At 43.8% G+C, this 16,716-nt stretch overlaps 1 protein-coding gene across 2 annotated transcripts; it reads right to left on the reverse strand.

Annotated features, from left to right (window-relative positions):
• Positions 1-16,370, reverse strand: cgna (cingulin a). Of its 2 annotated transcripts, none has more exons than XM_019878680.1 (20): positions 16,193-16,370; positions 11,001-11,835; positions 10,840-10,931; positions 9,964-10,033; positions 9,788-9,880; positions 9,180-9,301; positions 8,716-8,827; positions 8,416-8,628; positions 7,858-8,006; positions 7,153-7,273; positions 6,850-7,062; positions 6,531-6,752; positions 6,212-6,460; positions 5,218-5,388; positions 4,971-5,132; positions 4,436-4,609; positions 4,229-4,347; positions 3,277-3,385; positions 3,009-3,172; positions 1-2,191 (listed from the first exon to the last, which is right to left on the reverse strand). In XM_019878680.1, the coding sequence occupies exons 2-20, from the start codon at positions 11,823-11,825 to the stop codon at positions 2,053-2,055; spliced, it is 3,519 nt and encodes a 1,172-aa protein (XP_019734239.1). In that variant the 5' UTR covers positions 11,826-11,835; positions 16,193-16,370; the 3' UTR covers positions 1-2,052. The 2 variants fall into 2 exon arrangements, with proteins under 2 accessions (XP_019734239.1, XP_019734238.1); XM_019878679.1 differs by lacking the exon at positions 16,193-16,370 and adding an exon at positions 12,186-12,271.
• Positions 16,371-16,716: the final 346 nt, after the last annotated feature.

Consider the following 16,716-nt stretch of genomic DNA (forward strand, 5'->3'; position numbering starts at 1 on the left):
CTTAGCTCGGTCTCATTTATTTCTAACGCAAAAACACGGTATTTGTGTCGACTTTTTTTCCTCTCTACGCCTGGTGAATCATGGATGAGGTAAAATCTGAATCCAACCTTGTCACGTGACACCCGTTGAGAGCATTGAGGAGTACTGTATGCATCAGTGCGAGCGTGGAACATGTGACTGGAAGAAATGTTTTGGACATGAATCAAAAGACACACTCAGCAACAAGCTGCCTTGTCACATCACAGCTTAGTGATGATGAGGCAACGAGAACGTGATCGACTGTCAACACTGGGTGACATTTGATCGCTCAGCCTGCGGCAACCTCAGACCTGGTTAACAAACGTGTCCTGCAATAACGCTCTCTTCAACACCCGATCCAGTGCAATTTGTCCAGTAGGACAATAGTACCCAACCAACAGGTCGGAGAAACTGGATTTTTGTTCTCGGTGTAAACGGCCACATCATAATAACTTTTAGTGACTATGCAGACATATAACATTTTAACTTTAACTGTCAGACAAGTGCCAAAAAGAGTTCAAGTAACTCAACCTGTCATGATGTGTGAATTGGAACATCACTTCAACGTCCTCTTTCTAATACCAATTTCTGTTTTAACTATTTAGACAGTGCTTCAGCAGAATCTGATGACGTTTCAGAAAGGTTTCTTGTCTTTGAGGTGAATAGCTGAGATAAGTTCCACAGAAAAAAAATCGAATAAATAAGGTGAATTTTTGAAGAGTGAACCACAAGTACGTGGGGAACTACTGCAGAGAAGTGGTTGCATGTTTTTATTCACATTCTACAGTATAAGTACTGTATAAAAGAGGTTCACCACTGTTTATTGAAGCTGAAAAACTATAAATAATAAAAATGATGTATGAGGAATTCTTAGCTGCCATCTCACACTACCGCTGTCTAATTTCAGCTCCTTGGTCATCATTTGCTGACAAATGGCTGTACCGGCTGGTCCACCCATTTTACACATACCAACAGCGAAGGGGGCATGTGGTTGCCAAGGTAAAATTTTATTGGCATGGTGAATTTTGGAGTTTGATATTTTTGTTTTCATGCTATAATCTTCGTGGTTAATATGTTCAATTTGCACTTCAATGCATTTTTTGAGGTTGTACGTTATTTGTTGGCAGTGTTTCCTAGTCAAGAAAGTTGTCGGAGTCATTTTTTGGGGAGTTAATTACAGAAATTCTCAATCTTCCTGCCTCATGCTTTCAACTTTTTTTATGTTTAGTGCACTGTGAGTGAGCACTTCCTAAAATGGTGACACATCCCTCATGGAGGAGTGAGTTCCCTAAGTGGATGTGTAATTCCGTCAAATTACCGCAAATATGCAAAAAATGTCCCGCAATACACACAATCACCGCTATTACTGTACATCATGAAAAATGCCAAACAATTTTTTGTGAATGAAGATTTTTTTTTTTTTTTACAAAAGAAATCAACATTGTGAAATACTTGTCCCAACAGCATTGTGATGCATTTCGAACACCCGCAAATTAAAGTAGAAACCTATGAATATCCCACTTGACTTTGACGTACAAAATAAACAATACATTGCAGCAAATGTCCTTCTGTGCTAATTTGTTCAAACTGGATACAAAATGAAGACTTAACAAGTACAACGAGGGCATGTTAAATACAAACATTGACAAAAATTGTCCTGATCACGATCTCAATTTTAAGGCATTGTGTATTCTGTGACCTTATGTAAAAGGAATGCATAGACAAAAAGTGCAGCACTGGTTGTTATTTTGTATTAAAATGAAGACAAGTAGATAAAGAAAAAAAAAATAGTGGAGCAGCAACAGCACTCAGGGTTCATATTCAGTCTACTTCTGTGCCAAATATTGCTTGCATACATACGTATGCTGTGAAGGAAACAGCTTTGAACACGGGAAGTTTGGCTTCCTTCAATTCATTCCCATGTGGAGGACGGTCACCCCACTAACCTTCATAACACTCCCTCCTGGTCTTTAGTGCAACCGGCGTACCATTTTTGCCTCAGCCAACTCGTCTAAAACTTGTGTTACGCTGCTTTCAACAGGAGCTGGTCTGGAGGTTGCCCTCATTGAGGATGGACGCGATAGTGGACGAGTCGTAAATGCTGTCGTCGTCATCGTCTGAGCTAAGAGCAGACGAATCCAAAGCGGACCGCATGGGGGCCTTGCTCTTCCGTCTGCAACATGCAAGAATTAATTTTAGTTCTATTTAGACAATTTCTGGAGCGGTCACCTGCATAATTCCTCACTTTATTTTTAAAGGTGTGTGAAAGGTACATCACTTTTGTGCAAATTAAAAAAAGATGATCATATTAAGTGGATTGTATTCTTATTCTTGTAATTCTTTGTTACAGCTGCAGATGTGAAAGTGCTACAGTATGTAAATGAAGTTGAGTAGAATAGTGTGTCAAGTGCCCAAAGTCAACTTGGATAGGCTCCCGCTCCCTTGTGACCTTAAATGGTAAACGATGCCTGGATGTTCTTGTGTTGTGTTGCTGACTGAGCTTTCACTTTCTCCTCTAAACAGGGAATTGGAAGGGCTCCCTCTGGTGGCCATGACGAGTAACAACACTTGAGCATGATCAAGGAGTGACCCCGGAGGCTCTCTGAGTAAGGTCACGATTTCGGCATGTGCTGAAAGATCTTAAGCTCATTGTGAAATCTCTCTCTTCTCTCTTCTCTCTCTCTCTCTCTCTCACACACACACACACACACACACACACACACACACACACACACACACACACACACACACACACACACACACACACACACACACACACACACACAGAAAATGTATTGCGGGTGTGTGGGAAGTTTGTGCCACAATAAAGGCATTGGAATGTCCGGGTGATGGCGTCATTCACATGTGGTTTCACGTCTCGTGACGCAAAACAGGTGTTGTTTAACACACCCCTGTTAATAATGAACTGTTGAGTTAAATGAAGAAGTGGTATTTAAAAATTAAAAAAAAAAAAAAAAGGTAAGGCTTACTTGAGTTCCGTCTCCAAAGCGGTGACCCGTGCCTGCAAGGCTTCTTTCAGCTCCATCTGCTCCTCCAAGTCTCTCTGAGCCTTCCTCCTCAGTGTGTCTATCCTCTCCAACTCCGTCTCGCCTTCGTCCACCTGTCTCTTCAGAGCCTTCACTTTGAGAGAAAGCTGCAAGGCAACAAAAAGGGGAGCCGGGGGGGGGTTGCAAGGTAGTAAGCCCTCGCCCACTACAGTATTTCAGAAGTACTGGTAAACATAGAGAATGCACTGACCTGGTCTTTCTGTTCAGTGTGTGTTTCTCTCTCCTCATCCATCACCATGTTGAGCTCTTTAAGCTTCCTCTCCAGACGGCGCTGCGACGCCAAAGCTGAATTCTTCTCCCTTTAAAGGTGGATACAGAGACACCGGCAATCATATGGGTCAAATAGTGGAGCACAGGTCAAAGCAAACACGGCGAAGCAGCATTTAGCTATTACGCTGCACTCAAATGGAATAAGCTGGCAACAGTAGGGAGGTCAGGTCCAAGTGTAAATCCTTACCATACCTATGATTAAGGCCCTTCAATGCATTTTAAAAATGACATTCTTCAAAATCATCTTCTTGCACTGTACCCTCTGTTACTTTTATGTCTTTACTTGATTGATGTTGTCATTTTAGGTATTTGAATGCACTATATATCAATAAAGGTGTCGTGCCTTGGCCTTGTTTGTCTTAAAAAGGTGGAACAACTCCATATTGTCTGCCAGTTCTACTTCCTGTAGGTTTATTGGCTAGGTGTCACAATAAAATCCTATATAGCATATTAAGAAAGATGCTCATTGGTGGTATACTAAATAAACCCAATCCTATTGCGCCCCAAATTGCTCGAGCTTCCTCCATTCCAAAAAACATACATTTTAGATAAACTGAAGTATGTGATCAAGTGTGATTGTAAATGCGTGTCTTAACAGTATGTGTCTTGGTGGCGCCTAGTCCACGATGTAATGGATAGATGGCATGATATCAGCGAAAACTTCTGATTTACACTTGACTAACAGCTAAGAATGTTAAAAATCAGACGTGAGCAATGGAAGGTAATGTGTGACCGCTTAGGAATGTTCAAGAGCCTGTACAGTTAATTAACGGATTAAAAAAGGATGCATTTAACTTTTTTATGCTGATTGTTTACTGAGGGATTTGTTTGTATGTCATTGCCGTTTTTGGTCACAAGACAAACCACAGTACCTGTCCTCAGTGCGGAGACGTTCCTCGAGCTCCTGGATTTTGCTCTCCAGTTGAGAGGCCCCAGCTGACGAGCGAGACTGGCCCTCCATGTCGGCGACACGACCCCTCAACTCCTTGAGCTGTAGCGACACAATCAAATATGTCAACCTTAAGAACGTGTGGACGAAAAACCAAATGATGAATTGTTTATGTTTCACGTGAACTCACATGTCTTTCCATGGCGTTCTTGTCCAACTCGAGGTCCTGTTTGGACGAGCGCTCCTGCGTGAGCTCAGAACGCAGCTGGTCAATCTGGTCTCTGCTTCTGGACACGCGCTCCGTCAGCATCTCCGTGCCGCTCCTCTCCTCCTCTAGCTCCAGCTCCAAGCGCTTCAACTTGTCCTGAAAGGACGGAGGACACATCTCTACTATGTTTATTCTTTGCTTAAGTATGGATTGCGACCATAAAATGACAAAATATTTGTCTGTGTCTATGACATGTTCTGTCGTTCTTTGTCACGTCTGTACCAATCTCAAGAAGTTTCACTTGATGTCAAAGCAAGATTTTGAGTATGAACAAACCGTCACCAAAGAGGTAGATGGGGTCAAATCAGTTCTTGTATTCCAGCGAAGTGACACTGAAAATGCTAGCTTCGGGCTCCCATATGGCTTCTCCCACTAGCACTGTTTGTATTCTCATTATTATTCCACTTGCATGCCCTGGCATCCCAAACACAGAGACAAACAGATGCACATATTTTACCTCCAGGATACGAATCTCCCTGGTTTTCTCGTTGAGGCCGTTCTTGCCCGCCTCCTCCGCTGCCTCGAGGTGGCGCAGTCTGTTGGTGAGCATCTCTTTATCCAGCTGGTGGTTGTCCCTCTCCTCGCATGCGAGGAGGAGCTCCTTCTTCTGTCGTGACAGCTGCACGGAGTCACAGTCATATTAGGCACGGTCACGCCAAACTGGCTGTTCATCACGCTTTGACTTCTTTGTGTTTGTCACCCACCTCCTCCTCCAGTCGCCTCACATTTGTGTGACTTCTGTCCAGTTCGGTTTGAGCGTCGCTACCCTGACGCTGTACCTCCTGAATTTCCTTGCGTGTGCGCTCTCTCTGCTCCTCTAGTTGAACCTTGAGATCCTGCACTTGGCCTCTTGAGGACACGGTGAGAGACTCAAACTGACAGCGAGACAAGGAGAGGGGGTGTTGGGGGGGGGGGGCAAAGCAGGGATAAAAGGGGATTATTTTGGTGCTTTGTGTTTGCGATTGAGCATTCTGTAGCAGCGGGGATCACAGTACGCTATAGTATCACATTTTGCCAAAGATGACAATGATTAGCAATGTGTGATAAATTTAAAAAAAAGATCTATATTTTGTAAGATGAAACACCAATAAAACCACCATTTCTATGCAACTGAAGCAAGGAAAGCTTTAGAAATGTTGGTAAACTGATGTTTTTTGTAAAGCTTCCATTTATCCGTTTTCGATGGGACTTGTTCTCATTTGGGTTGTGGGTAAACTGGAGCCCATCCCAGCCAATCGCAGGGCACAGACTACCAACAATTCCCAACTGTAGGCAATTTGGAGTCTTCAAGTGAACATAACGTGTGCACGTTTTGGGGATGTAGAAGGAAGCCGAATAAAACCCACCGTGTTATCTGTCTTTTGTCAGGGCTACCGCTCACCAAGCGATGCGGCCAAACATGATGGAGGGCCATCATGAAAAAATAACAGTTGGCAACTCTAAATTGCATGTCGGATAAAGCAGAGTCGACACAGTGAAGTGCCAGAATTGTCCTAATTCATTGCAGTGCATTATTACAAACGACTGACCCTCCCCCTTTAAACCAAACACATTATTTTATTTTACTTATTGAAAATGTTATTTCGTTCTTGTTTTATTTTTCCAAGGCTTGTACAACAGTAACATTGGCGTGAGAGAAGATAACAATATTGATATTTTTGTCCCTTCCCAACTCACTCTGGAGCCCCTCCTTCCTACCTCTTTGTTGATTTTCTCCAGAGCTCTCTCCTGCTGTCGTTTGAGCTCCTCCATCTGGTTGATGGTCTGTTTGTGTGCCTCCTTCTCCCTCTCAGCATCCTCCGCACGCTGGCCGAGTTCACGGTGCTCTTGTGTCAGGCGGGAGGTTTTGCGCTTTGCCTCATCCAGCTCAGTTCTCAGGCCTCTCACCTCGTTGTGGAGGGCGAGCTCGGCTTCTGAGCTCTGCGCATTGCTGGCAAGCAGTTGAGCCTGAAGACACCGCAGCCCAGTTTAGCGCAATCGTTTTGAGCGATTTTAGGCTTTCAGGATGAAATCTTACCTCTAACCGAGACAGTTTTTCTTTGAGACGTGTATGGGACTCAGTCTGTTCCTTCTGGGTATCTTCAAAAGACTTCAGGTCCGCCTGAGACCTACTCAAGCGGGCTTGACTGGCCTCAAGTTCATCCTCAGCAGATGACAGTTTCTCTTTGAGCTGGCTGACTTCATTTTGTGCTTCAGTGAGCTTCTGCTGCAGTTCCGAGAAGCTGGCTGGGTCTGGGAGCTGTGGGACAAAATAACAAGGGAAGAATATAGAAAAGACAACATGAGTGGAGACAAATAATTCGGTCATTCATTTGGGTTTCATTTTAACAACTAACCTTTTTGTTTTTCTCCTGGACCTTGGCAAAATCATCCTTGGCCTTCTGCAGCTGGTTTTTTAGCCGGTCAATCTCGTACCTGAGTTCTGCCTCTTGCTCCTGATGAGCTTTTTTTACCGAGATGATCTCCATCACCTTCTTGTCGAATTCCGTCTTGTGCTTCTCCACTTCTGACTTTGCCTTCTGCAGATCAGCACTGCGTCGCTCAAGCTCCTGCACAAGGTCACGACCAACAAGATGCTTAGAATTCGCTTTTTAGATTGCCGTGAGCCTCAGCGTGTGTGTGTGTGCGCTCTCCTGTACCTGGTTTAGAGTCTGTGTGAGGTTGGGGTCAGGCATCTTCTGCTTCATAGTATTCACTTTGTCCTGGAGTTCCTTCAGCTCCTCCTCACTCTCGTCTTTCTCCAGTCGGGTTTGGAGGAGTCTTAAATGTGAACACACAAATTTTATCACCCTATTTTTTAAACGATAATGTATGTATGTATGTATTTATGATCATTTGTTTGATTAGCGGCTGTAGGATTAAATTAGATCATGGTGAAACATTGAGCTAACGTGCAAAATTTATGGAAAACACAGATTTAGACATTTGTGAACAAGATTTGAAAGAAATATATCTTTTGGATTAGGTGAAAACAATTTTAATCCTTTTGAGTTCAGCTCATGAAAAATGGGAACAAAAATAGCATTGCGTTTTATTTTTGTTCAGTTAAGTGTCCCATGACTTTATACTTGTCACAAATTATGGATTCAAGTTTGGAGGTCCTTGATGCTACAGCTACAGATTTCCATATCAACAGACGAAACGATACAAATGGTGACTCTCACACTACTTCATAGATACTGAGTGACTCTCTGACAAGAGAGCAGAAATATTGAGCAGGTAGGAAGAAAGAGAAGACATGGATATATAAATTCGAACAAAAAGAAACAAAAAAGCCATAATTGTTTCCCGGGAGTGCAGAGCAAACGTTGAAAACAAGGCAACGGAAAAATCCTTGAACTTACTCTTGCTTTGTAGAGCGAAGTTCATCCCTGGTTTTGTGATACTGCTCCATCCAGTGGCTGCTCTCATCCCTGCAGTCCTCCAACTGCTGCTGGAGAGTACGAACTGACGAATTGACACGCAAGCGCTCAGCCTCGATCCCAGCGTGAGACTTGACAGAGAGGAGAGAACATTTCAATGTGGCCCAAGTCAGGTACAAGTGACAAAACGTGAGAGATAAAAGCCTTACGAGCCATCATAGGGCTGGCCGATATAGTGTCTCCAATTTTCTTTCACAAAAATCCAATTATGGATTTTAATTGCTTCCCCCCCGCCCCCCTTTGGTAACAGAAAAGGAATATTCACAACTTGTGTTGCTGTTGCATTAATGGTGCTTTTGTAGACTGACTCCTCCCTGTTCACGGGCATGAACGCTTCAAATTATGGAAGGCTATAAAAATAGTTTAAAAAATAATGTAGTGACAAATGAACTAAAATGAATGAATAAAACTGTGTGTGTGTGTGTGTGTGTGTGTGCGTGTGTGTGTGTGTGATTGTAGTCAGCGCGCATGTATGTGTACCTGAGACACCTGCTCCATGCTGCTCCTGAGTTTCTCCACATCCACATTGTACTGCTCTCGGAGCGCCTCGATCTCCTTGTCATGCGTGGCCACCTCATCCTTCAGCGCTCCCTTCAGCGCCGTCAGCTCCCTCTCGCGCTGGCGCAGCGTCTCTTCCAGCTTCTGCTTCACGCAACAGACCTCCATCAACTCGGCCTCCAGAGTCACCACGTCCTGCAAACATCCCCGGGAGATGCCGCATTTTAAAACCTCCCATCAGGCTCAGTTGCAACTTTGTGTGAGGGCTGTTGCTGTTTTTACCGTCTTGTTGCCATTTTCTCTTCTCAGTTCATCTTGGAGCCCGGCCAGCTGGTCCTCCATCCCTCTGGCACGAGCCTCGGCATTCTCTCTTTCTATACGCAGTTGCGTCAGTCTGCAAGTGAAGATATTTCGTGTATGAGAACCTTTGGGCTTTACAAGTGAAATTTTTAGATGTATCCTCCCGATGCCCAAAAAGAATGATACTTAGATGCTCCATGAAACTGATAGTTTGTATTGAAAATAAAATAGGTATGATGATACAAGTACTTATTACAACGGATTCATGGGTTATAGCCTCACTCATTCCAGGATAGATCACTTTATCGCAATCTCTCTCTACTGCATCGAGCAGCTCTTTCTACTTCCCCTCCACCATACAGTGCGGATTTACAGATGCCGTGTCTACCGATTCTCACCTCCTCTCTCTATAAACTGTATGCGTGTGTGAATATTATGTTCCTCACTCAGACTGGGTTTCATTGAGTTCTTTCTTCTTCCGGGCCAGCGTTTCCTCCAGTTCCAGATTTGCATCCATGCAGGAGTCCAGCTCAGCTTTCAAAGCTTTATCGGATCGGCTAAGAGAGCTCTGCACACGAACACAGATGATAAATTAATCAGAACACTGGACCAAGATGGCTTCTAAGCATAAACAATGCGCTTGGAGCAAATGTTAAAGCGACTGGCAATCACCCAAAGATCAATACGCAAAAGGGATGATGTTATTATGGGCTATTAGAGATTAAGGACTGACCAACTTCCTTAAGACAATATGGAATGAGCCATAACTGAAGTTACATCCTATTGTATATGTGCGTGCATATGTGTGTGTGTGTGTGTGTGTGTGTGTGTGTGTCCGCGTGCGTGTGTGTACCTCTGACCAACGCAGAGGATTTAAAGGATTAATGCGAGGATTAATTTGAAGCACACTCAACAGTATAACGAGCCCTCCTGATTGTAAAAAAAGGCATAAACACTTGAAGCGGAATCCCACTCACAACATCATTCTTTTCGTTGCTGCTATAATTTCAAGGAGACATTCACGAGTATCTTAGAGTGGGTGTGCTCCACCTACCCTTCGGGCCTCCTGGATGGCACTCTGCAGCTCCGCCACCTTCTTCTCAAGCACTCTCTTTTCTCTCATCAATTCCAAGGGCGTTTCTTTATGCTGGTGAAGATGAAGATGCGAGGATTTGTTAACTATTTAACCAGTGGAACCTAAGTGTAAAAGCGGCAGTCTAAAACGCAGACCTGAAGGTTCTGAATCCTCTCACAGATCATCTTGACTTTGTGCTTGATGGCAACATCACTCTCATTGGTCCTGAGGAAGAGAAGAAAGAGAAGGAAAGAAAGATATTTGATGGTTACCTAATAAGTTAATAAGGAAGGAGGGAGAGAGAAAGAGAGAGAGAGGGGGAGAGAGAGCAAGCGAACCAAAGAAAAACAAAGAAAGGGATGAGAGGAGAGAACCGTAGAAAGTGACAAGAAAAAGGACATAAGAAAGAGATGATGGATGACAAGAATGAGGGAATGACGAGTGGGAGGAAGGATGGATATAAGGGAGAAAAAGAGGCTTGGGGGACAAATGGAAAGAAGGAATGTTTGAAGGATGATGAAGGAAGGATGGATTTAGGGATAGAAGGTTGGATGGACGGACCGATGGATGGATGGGTTGAAGGATGGGAAAAATTGAGGAAAGGAGGTAAGGGATGAAGGGAGGATAATAGGAAGGATGGAAGGTTTGAAGGATGGCAGGAAGGGGAAGCTGAAGGGAGGGATGAAAGTAGGGAGGTTAGGGGATAGGAACTGAAGATGGATGGAAGGAAATTATGCAAGGGTGTATGGATGGATGAGGGAAGGAAGGGTTGAAGCGTGGAAGGAAGGTTTAAAAACTGGAAGCATGGAGAGATGGAAGGTTGGAAGGAAGGATGGAAGTAGGGAAGTTCTACAGGATGGACGATGCAGGAAGAATGAAGGATGAAAGGTGGCTGGATGGGCAAAATGATGGATAGATAGAAAGAGACATTAAGAAAGGAACAAAAAAAGAATGGGTAGCTATACTAGTAAACTCCAAGATGCTTTGGTAGCATGAATCCGATCATTTCTAAGAGGAATGAAGGCGTGTACCCTTCTCTGAGGATGCTATATATGGTCTTCACGATCTGCTCCTCCTCTCGGCTCATCTCTGCACTCTGATCCAGCAAAAGGTCAGGGGTAACCTTAAGACAGAGGAGAAAATGAGTCTTGAAGCTGAAAAGTCCAGCCCCGTCCATAAAAGTCACTCTTACTCGTGGCTCTGTCTCCGCGGCAACATATCTGCCCGCTGATGGCTGCTGATGAGCCGAGCGTGCGGGGGCGCTCCTGGGAACGTTGTGGCTGCGCCCCGGGCTGCTGTGAGTTGAGGACGAGGGCGAAGCGTAGTGGTTGGCTCGAGCATCCTGGGAAGGTGATAAGCCTCGCTGCTGACCTTGGCTCCTGCTGTCGTCAAACCTGTTGACCGGGTGGTTGGCAGCGGGTGCCTGCTGAGGCAGGCTAGAGAAGTGCCTTCTCTCACTCAGCGAACCCACTGAGCCGTTCAATTTAGCCTTATATGAACCATTCCACATATTGTGAGCCGGTTCTCTTTCTCCTCGTACTCCCAGACCGCTGTCCAGATTGCCGTAGCTGCCGGATTTGCCATCCCCTGGAGGTCTAGACAGCTGAAACTCCTGATCGGCAGCCCCTCCCTCCCCGTCTCTGTCCAGGAGGGATCCGTGGGATTGGGCTCGGCGTAGCGCGCCTCCGCGGCCCTCATCATCATCTGCCCCCTGCACGGCTAGCTCGCCCTTCTCCCTCCTGCGGGGGAGGCTACTGTAGCCAGAATTGGACTGAGTCTTGAGCTGAACTCCGTACGAGTCCCCCTTCTTGCCGTCTTTCAGAACAACGTACGGTTGTCCGGCGATGCCCTGAACCCGGACTGCGACACCATATTTGGAGGATGTCTGAGACTTGGGCTTGGTTTGAGACCCAGGGTGCCCTCCGCCATATCCTCGGGAGTCGTGCAGGTCATTGATGAAGCGGATCTGGACGCCGTGGTCCACTGGAGTCCTGCGCCCGGAGGATGATGTGTTCATGATGTCAACACTAGAGAGAACAGGAAATCAGATGTGAACTCTTCATTGAGATCAGATTAGTGGATTTGATTCCTTAATTGACTGATTATCTTATTCGCATACAGTAAATGAGAAAAAAACTGAAATAATCAGATTACGCACTTAAAAAGATTATTTTACAATAAATGACTATAAAATAGAATGGAACCACTCCGTCAAATAGCGCCAAGTTCTACAATTGAGGATTCTACACATATTTTCGGGAAATAGCCTTCTGACGTCGAACCGCCGTCACGCATGATGTCATTTGAGCTCAGTTCAGCAAGCGTCAGGGGATGAACCGTTAAGAAAAATGTGTCCGAAGAGGAAAATAAGTTACACCTTGTCTGCCAACAAGCGTGAAAAGTCCAAACTTTGCCTGACAAACAGCAGCTTATGGACACAAGGTTCATCGACAGTAACGCTTGTGTGGACTTTGTCCTCGCAGTACCGCATTAGTGATTAACCTGAAAGCACACACCCTTGTATCACTTTTGCCTGAACAGAGCAACCAGGCCACATACTTGGGCTAGCTTACTTTTGATCTCCTTCGCTGACAACAACCAAAGCAAACTTTCGCCCCTTTGTTGCTTATTCATCTCCTTCTCAATTTCCTCAAATGTTTCCACATTTTGCATGAATGTACCATACTTAATCCAGTGTGAGTGTCCCTCAGCAGGTCTACCAAGTCTTCACTCACATGCCTATGCTGACAGATCATACAGGAGTCGTGTTAGTCGTATGATCTCCTCCCTGTGCTTTTGAAGCGCTCCCCGGTGACCTCTTGGCTCGCTATCTTCCACTCCCTCTTTCGTAGTAAAAGCCCCAAAGTGGGTTCGGCGATTTAGGGGGTGCAGACATGCAGTGTATCAAAAGTACAGTGGATGTTTTACATGTCAAATATGGTTATATATTGCTGCGGTCACCATGGGGAGAAGAATCAGCTCTGGCTACATTAAACTGCATGCAATATTTAAGATTTGTATTCATTCATGGCTGCCCTGATCACGATGCTTGTGTAGTTACCTGCTGGCTGTGCGCAAATAAGGGATGTGTTCTTTAAATATACAGCAGGGATGGGCGAGTACCGATACCAAATATCGGGATCGGGCCGATACCAGCCTTATTTCAAGGTATCGGTATCATGAAGGCTGTCGATATCAGCCACTGATATTAAAGCAAAAAAAAAAAATATATATATATATATATATATAAGAGTAACTGCTCATATATATATATATAATAAACATAATTCTGACAGTACTACAATGCAGTGGTTAGACACGTCAGTAAATCATGTACACCAGAAAGAAAGAAGGATTTGTTCATCATGATTTGACATCATGCTGATGAAAATGTTACATTTTATATGCGTGCCGGTGGTATCAGTACATGGTATCGGTGATTACTCAAGAGTGAAAATCGTATTGTTTATTGGTTGGAGAAAATGTATTATGGAGCATGGCTAAAATAAACACAGCAATATCAGATATCGATACACTTCAAGCTGCAGTGAAGATTGACTTGGTTTTTAATTGTGATATTTCATAATAAAATCTGCAAACATTGCAGAACTTCAGAGAAAGTTTGGTGCGAGTGGGAAAAAAAATGGGAGAAAAATGCACGAAAGACCTTTGAGAATATCTAAGTGAATGAGGTGTGACTTTGCATCATCAAATTTAGTGCAGTTAGTCGATTTCTTTTCCGCCCAGTGGGAGCTGCAGAGGAAGTGGCGTCGCATCGCATTTGTGCAGCCGAGCACAAATTCTGCAGCCGCTCTGTCTTTGCTGCAAGGTCGAACAAACGCAAACAAGTGCTGACCAACGGAACAAAGATACATCAGAAGACAACGTGAGCCGCTGATCGCGGCTCATGATGCTCCCCATACTGTTAGAGTAAGTGTTTGAAGTTTCATTGCGGCGATGAGAATTCATATCTGCTCGTCAACCGATCGATGACATTGAGAAGCAGCTGAGAGAGGGGCAAGGGCGAGGGGGGAGGACTCATTTTATTGTCCATCTGATGTGGGGCGGAAAACAAGGGCAGTAATTCTGAGAATGCCAAAACAAGAGAGCCCTCATGTCCTCCCCCCTCCCGTGCTCATTCATTCTCTTTTCGTCTCGTTACGACAATTGGGCGTCTGTTTGCACATCCCTGATTTCCAGTTTTCTTCCCTGAAGCTAATCTGTAGACTAAAGCATACGACTACAGTAAATACTGAGACAAGGGCTGAACATTTGATCAAAATCAAAAGAACATTGCAGTGCAGTAGAATGCATTTTTGTAGTGGCAAAAGCTGCAATTTGGTAAAGAAAAAAAACAGTTTCATTTTGGATGTTTGTTCGGCTTTAGTTTTTTTTTTTTAAATGTAGACATTTGTATTTTATTCATGAGTTTATATAGTGTCTAGATAAGTGTAGTGCTTAAGAAGTGCAGTCTGCGTGTTTACATATTGTTTCATGAAACATGAAGAGTTGAGGTGATAAAGCCACAGATTTATTTGCATTATTGTAAAACAATTTATGACTGACTGACATGTCTATGCGACACTTGTTTGGTAGAATTTTGTGAAGTTGTAAGACTGAACGCTTGAAAGACTGGAAGTTGAAGTTTAGAGTAAATTAACTCTCATTGTCGCTGATAAATAGTTCTTTCACATTAATTCATGGGTCATTTATAAGCCCAATTTTGAAAATGAAAACATTGATGTATAATACATGTGACATTGTTTATTGTAATACAGATTATTTATTGCTTGTATGGGAAGAGCACCAGAAAAAAACTCACATATTAAATCACAATCGCAATTGGGGGTGTCACAAATATTTTTCACAATTGTTTAGTGGTTCTGTGGAAAGGCAACTCTGGCCTTCTCTACTTTAACTGCTGTCCCTGTGACCTGACCCAGAAAAGGATGGATGGATGGATGGATGTGCAACACACCTTTCGTCTTAATCTTTTGATAGTCACTGAACTGGTGTCCTGAGGTACCCTGACATTCTGTGTGGCCACAAGTCTACTCTAGGCCAAAGAAAAAGCAAAATGCTGTCCCTGTGACGTGACCCAGAAAAGGATGGATGGATGGATGGATGAATGGATGTGCAACACATCTTTAGCCTTAATTTTTTGATAGTCACTCAACTGGTGTCCTGAGGTACCCTGACATTCTGTGAGGCCACAAGTCTACTCTAGGCCAAAGAAAAAGCAAAAAAGTTGATCCTTCGATGCTCACTGAACCAGCCATTCTTGATGAACCCTCACGCATTCTTCTTGGTTTCAGAAGGGGGAAATATTATTGTGTTATTAAAATAGGTGTGGAGCGAAGCGAAACCACAGCATTGTTTTTTCGCTTCGGAAATGTCGTGTCAATGAGTCACCTGCTGTTGAGTGCGGAAATGTGGTTAGAATGAAACCCCTTAATCAATGTAGCGATCAGATTGAAAAAGTGATGATCAGATCAACATTTTTGATGACAAACAGCCATATTCTTCTTTAAAAGTCAATCATATTCATTGGCACAAACAAAGAGGGGGCTTCACCTGTACACAAATCACAATATTTTAAAATCGGATAAACACACACGCACACTCCCTGTTCTCACATTCCACATGGACTCGCTCGTCTCTTACATGTGCATGAGAGAGATTTATGAGACTGTCTGCCTGCTTTACCACATCAACAATTGCTCATAACTTCATTGGGACTCTTATCAGCACACTCCCTGTTCTCGCATTCCACATGGACTCGCTCGTCTCTTACATGTGCTACTTTACCACTTCAACAATTGCTCATAACTTCATTGGGACTCTTATCACAATACCCAGAAATACGAAATACAACCATATCATATTTGTTCCCACTCCTCAAATGGTCCACTTTGACGATTTTCAGTGGTGTGGTGATTTACTGATTAACTGTACAACATCGACTACAAAATGCCTTCCCGAAATAGGTCAATTAAACAACTTGTCAAAAGTGTTTTCCCACCCGTCACAAATGCCCGAGAGACGACAGGTGAACTGCTAGCTTACTCATTCCTCCTTCCAAATGTTTTTTGTGTGTTCTTTCAGTGTTTTCAAACAGTTTGGACACAATTAAAAGACGGCGCACAGGAAATATATATTACAAATGTGAGGAATTTATCGAAAAGCTCAGTTGGCGTCAGTCGAATAATTCAAATGGCCTAACTACCAGACAAAAACGAAGAATGGGGACTTTGATTTGGTCCAAGTAAATAAGCTTGAGAAAATAAAGCAGTCAAAAAGTAAGTCGTCTTGACAGTTCGTCTGCTTTAGCTGTCTGGCAACGAGAACGTCAAAGCAAAAAAATTTAAAGAAAAAAAAAGTTACCTCGTACTCTTGTCGCGTTCCCTGCTCGTCTGCGTCACTGATGTTGCTTTCCGAAGGGAAAATTGGGTGTATTCTCACGCACTTACATCCGAAAACACGGACGAAAAAATCGCAAATCGACGTAGAAAGAAGTTCATTGTGCGGAGTCGGGAGCAACCTGTTACCTTCGTCCGGGATGGAAAGATCCCGCCCAACTTCTCCAAAAGAAGCGATCTGATTGGGCAGCCGGCGCAAGAAGGAGGCGGGAGCATGTATGTAGGCCGCGTCTTCTATTGGTTAAATCTCAAAGTCAATCATTTAACTTGATTTATGCTCGAGGGCTCAACAGATTTTTACATTAACAGAAACACTTTAGTGAGCAATTTACTGCAACAGCAATAAAATACGTATGCGGAGAGAGAAGCGCACTTCGATGACTAAAGACTGACGAAACTCTTGCACGTTTTGCGTTTTTGACCACGAGATGGCGCAATTATTTGTTTTGTCCACAAACTAGCACACAGACGTTCTCAGTCAAGTCGACT

Source organism: Hippocampus comes, unplaced genomic scaffold (genome assembly GCF_001891065.2).
Source record: "Hippocampus comes isolate QL1 unplaced genomic scaffold, H_comes_QL1_v1.1 scaffold315, whole genome shotgun sequence".
Lineage (NCBI taxonomy): Eukaryota > Metazoa > Chordata > Actinopteri > Syngnathiformes > Syngnathidae > Hippocampus > Hippocampus comes.

Excerpts from the sequence above, each read along its gene's own strand:
- cgna (XM_019878679.1), bottom strand. The coding sequence starts at position 12,256 with ATGAACCTTGTGTCCATAAGCTGCTGTTTGTCAGGCAAAGTTTGGACT. Across the intron at positions 9,881-9,963 it reads AGAGGATTCAGAACCTTCAG|CATAAAGAAACGCCCTTGGA; the intron begins GTCTGCGTTTTA and ends CATCTTCACCAG. Across the intron at positions 8,629-8,715 it reads GAGAAAATGGCAACAAGACG|GACGTGGTGACTCTGGAGGC; the intron begins GTAAAAACAGCA and ends GGATGTTTGCAG.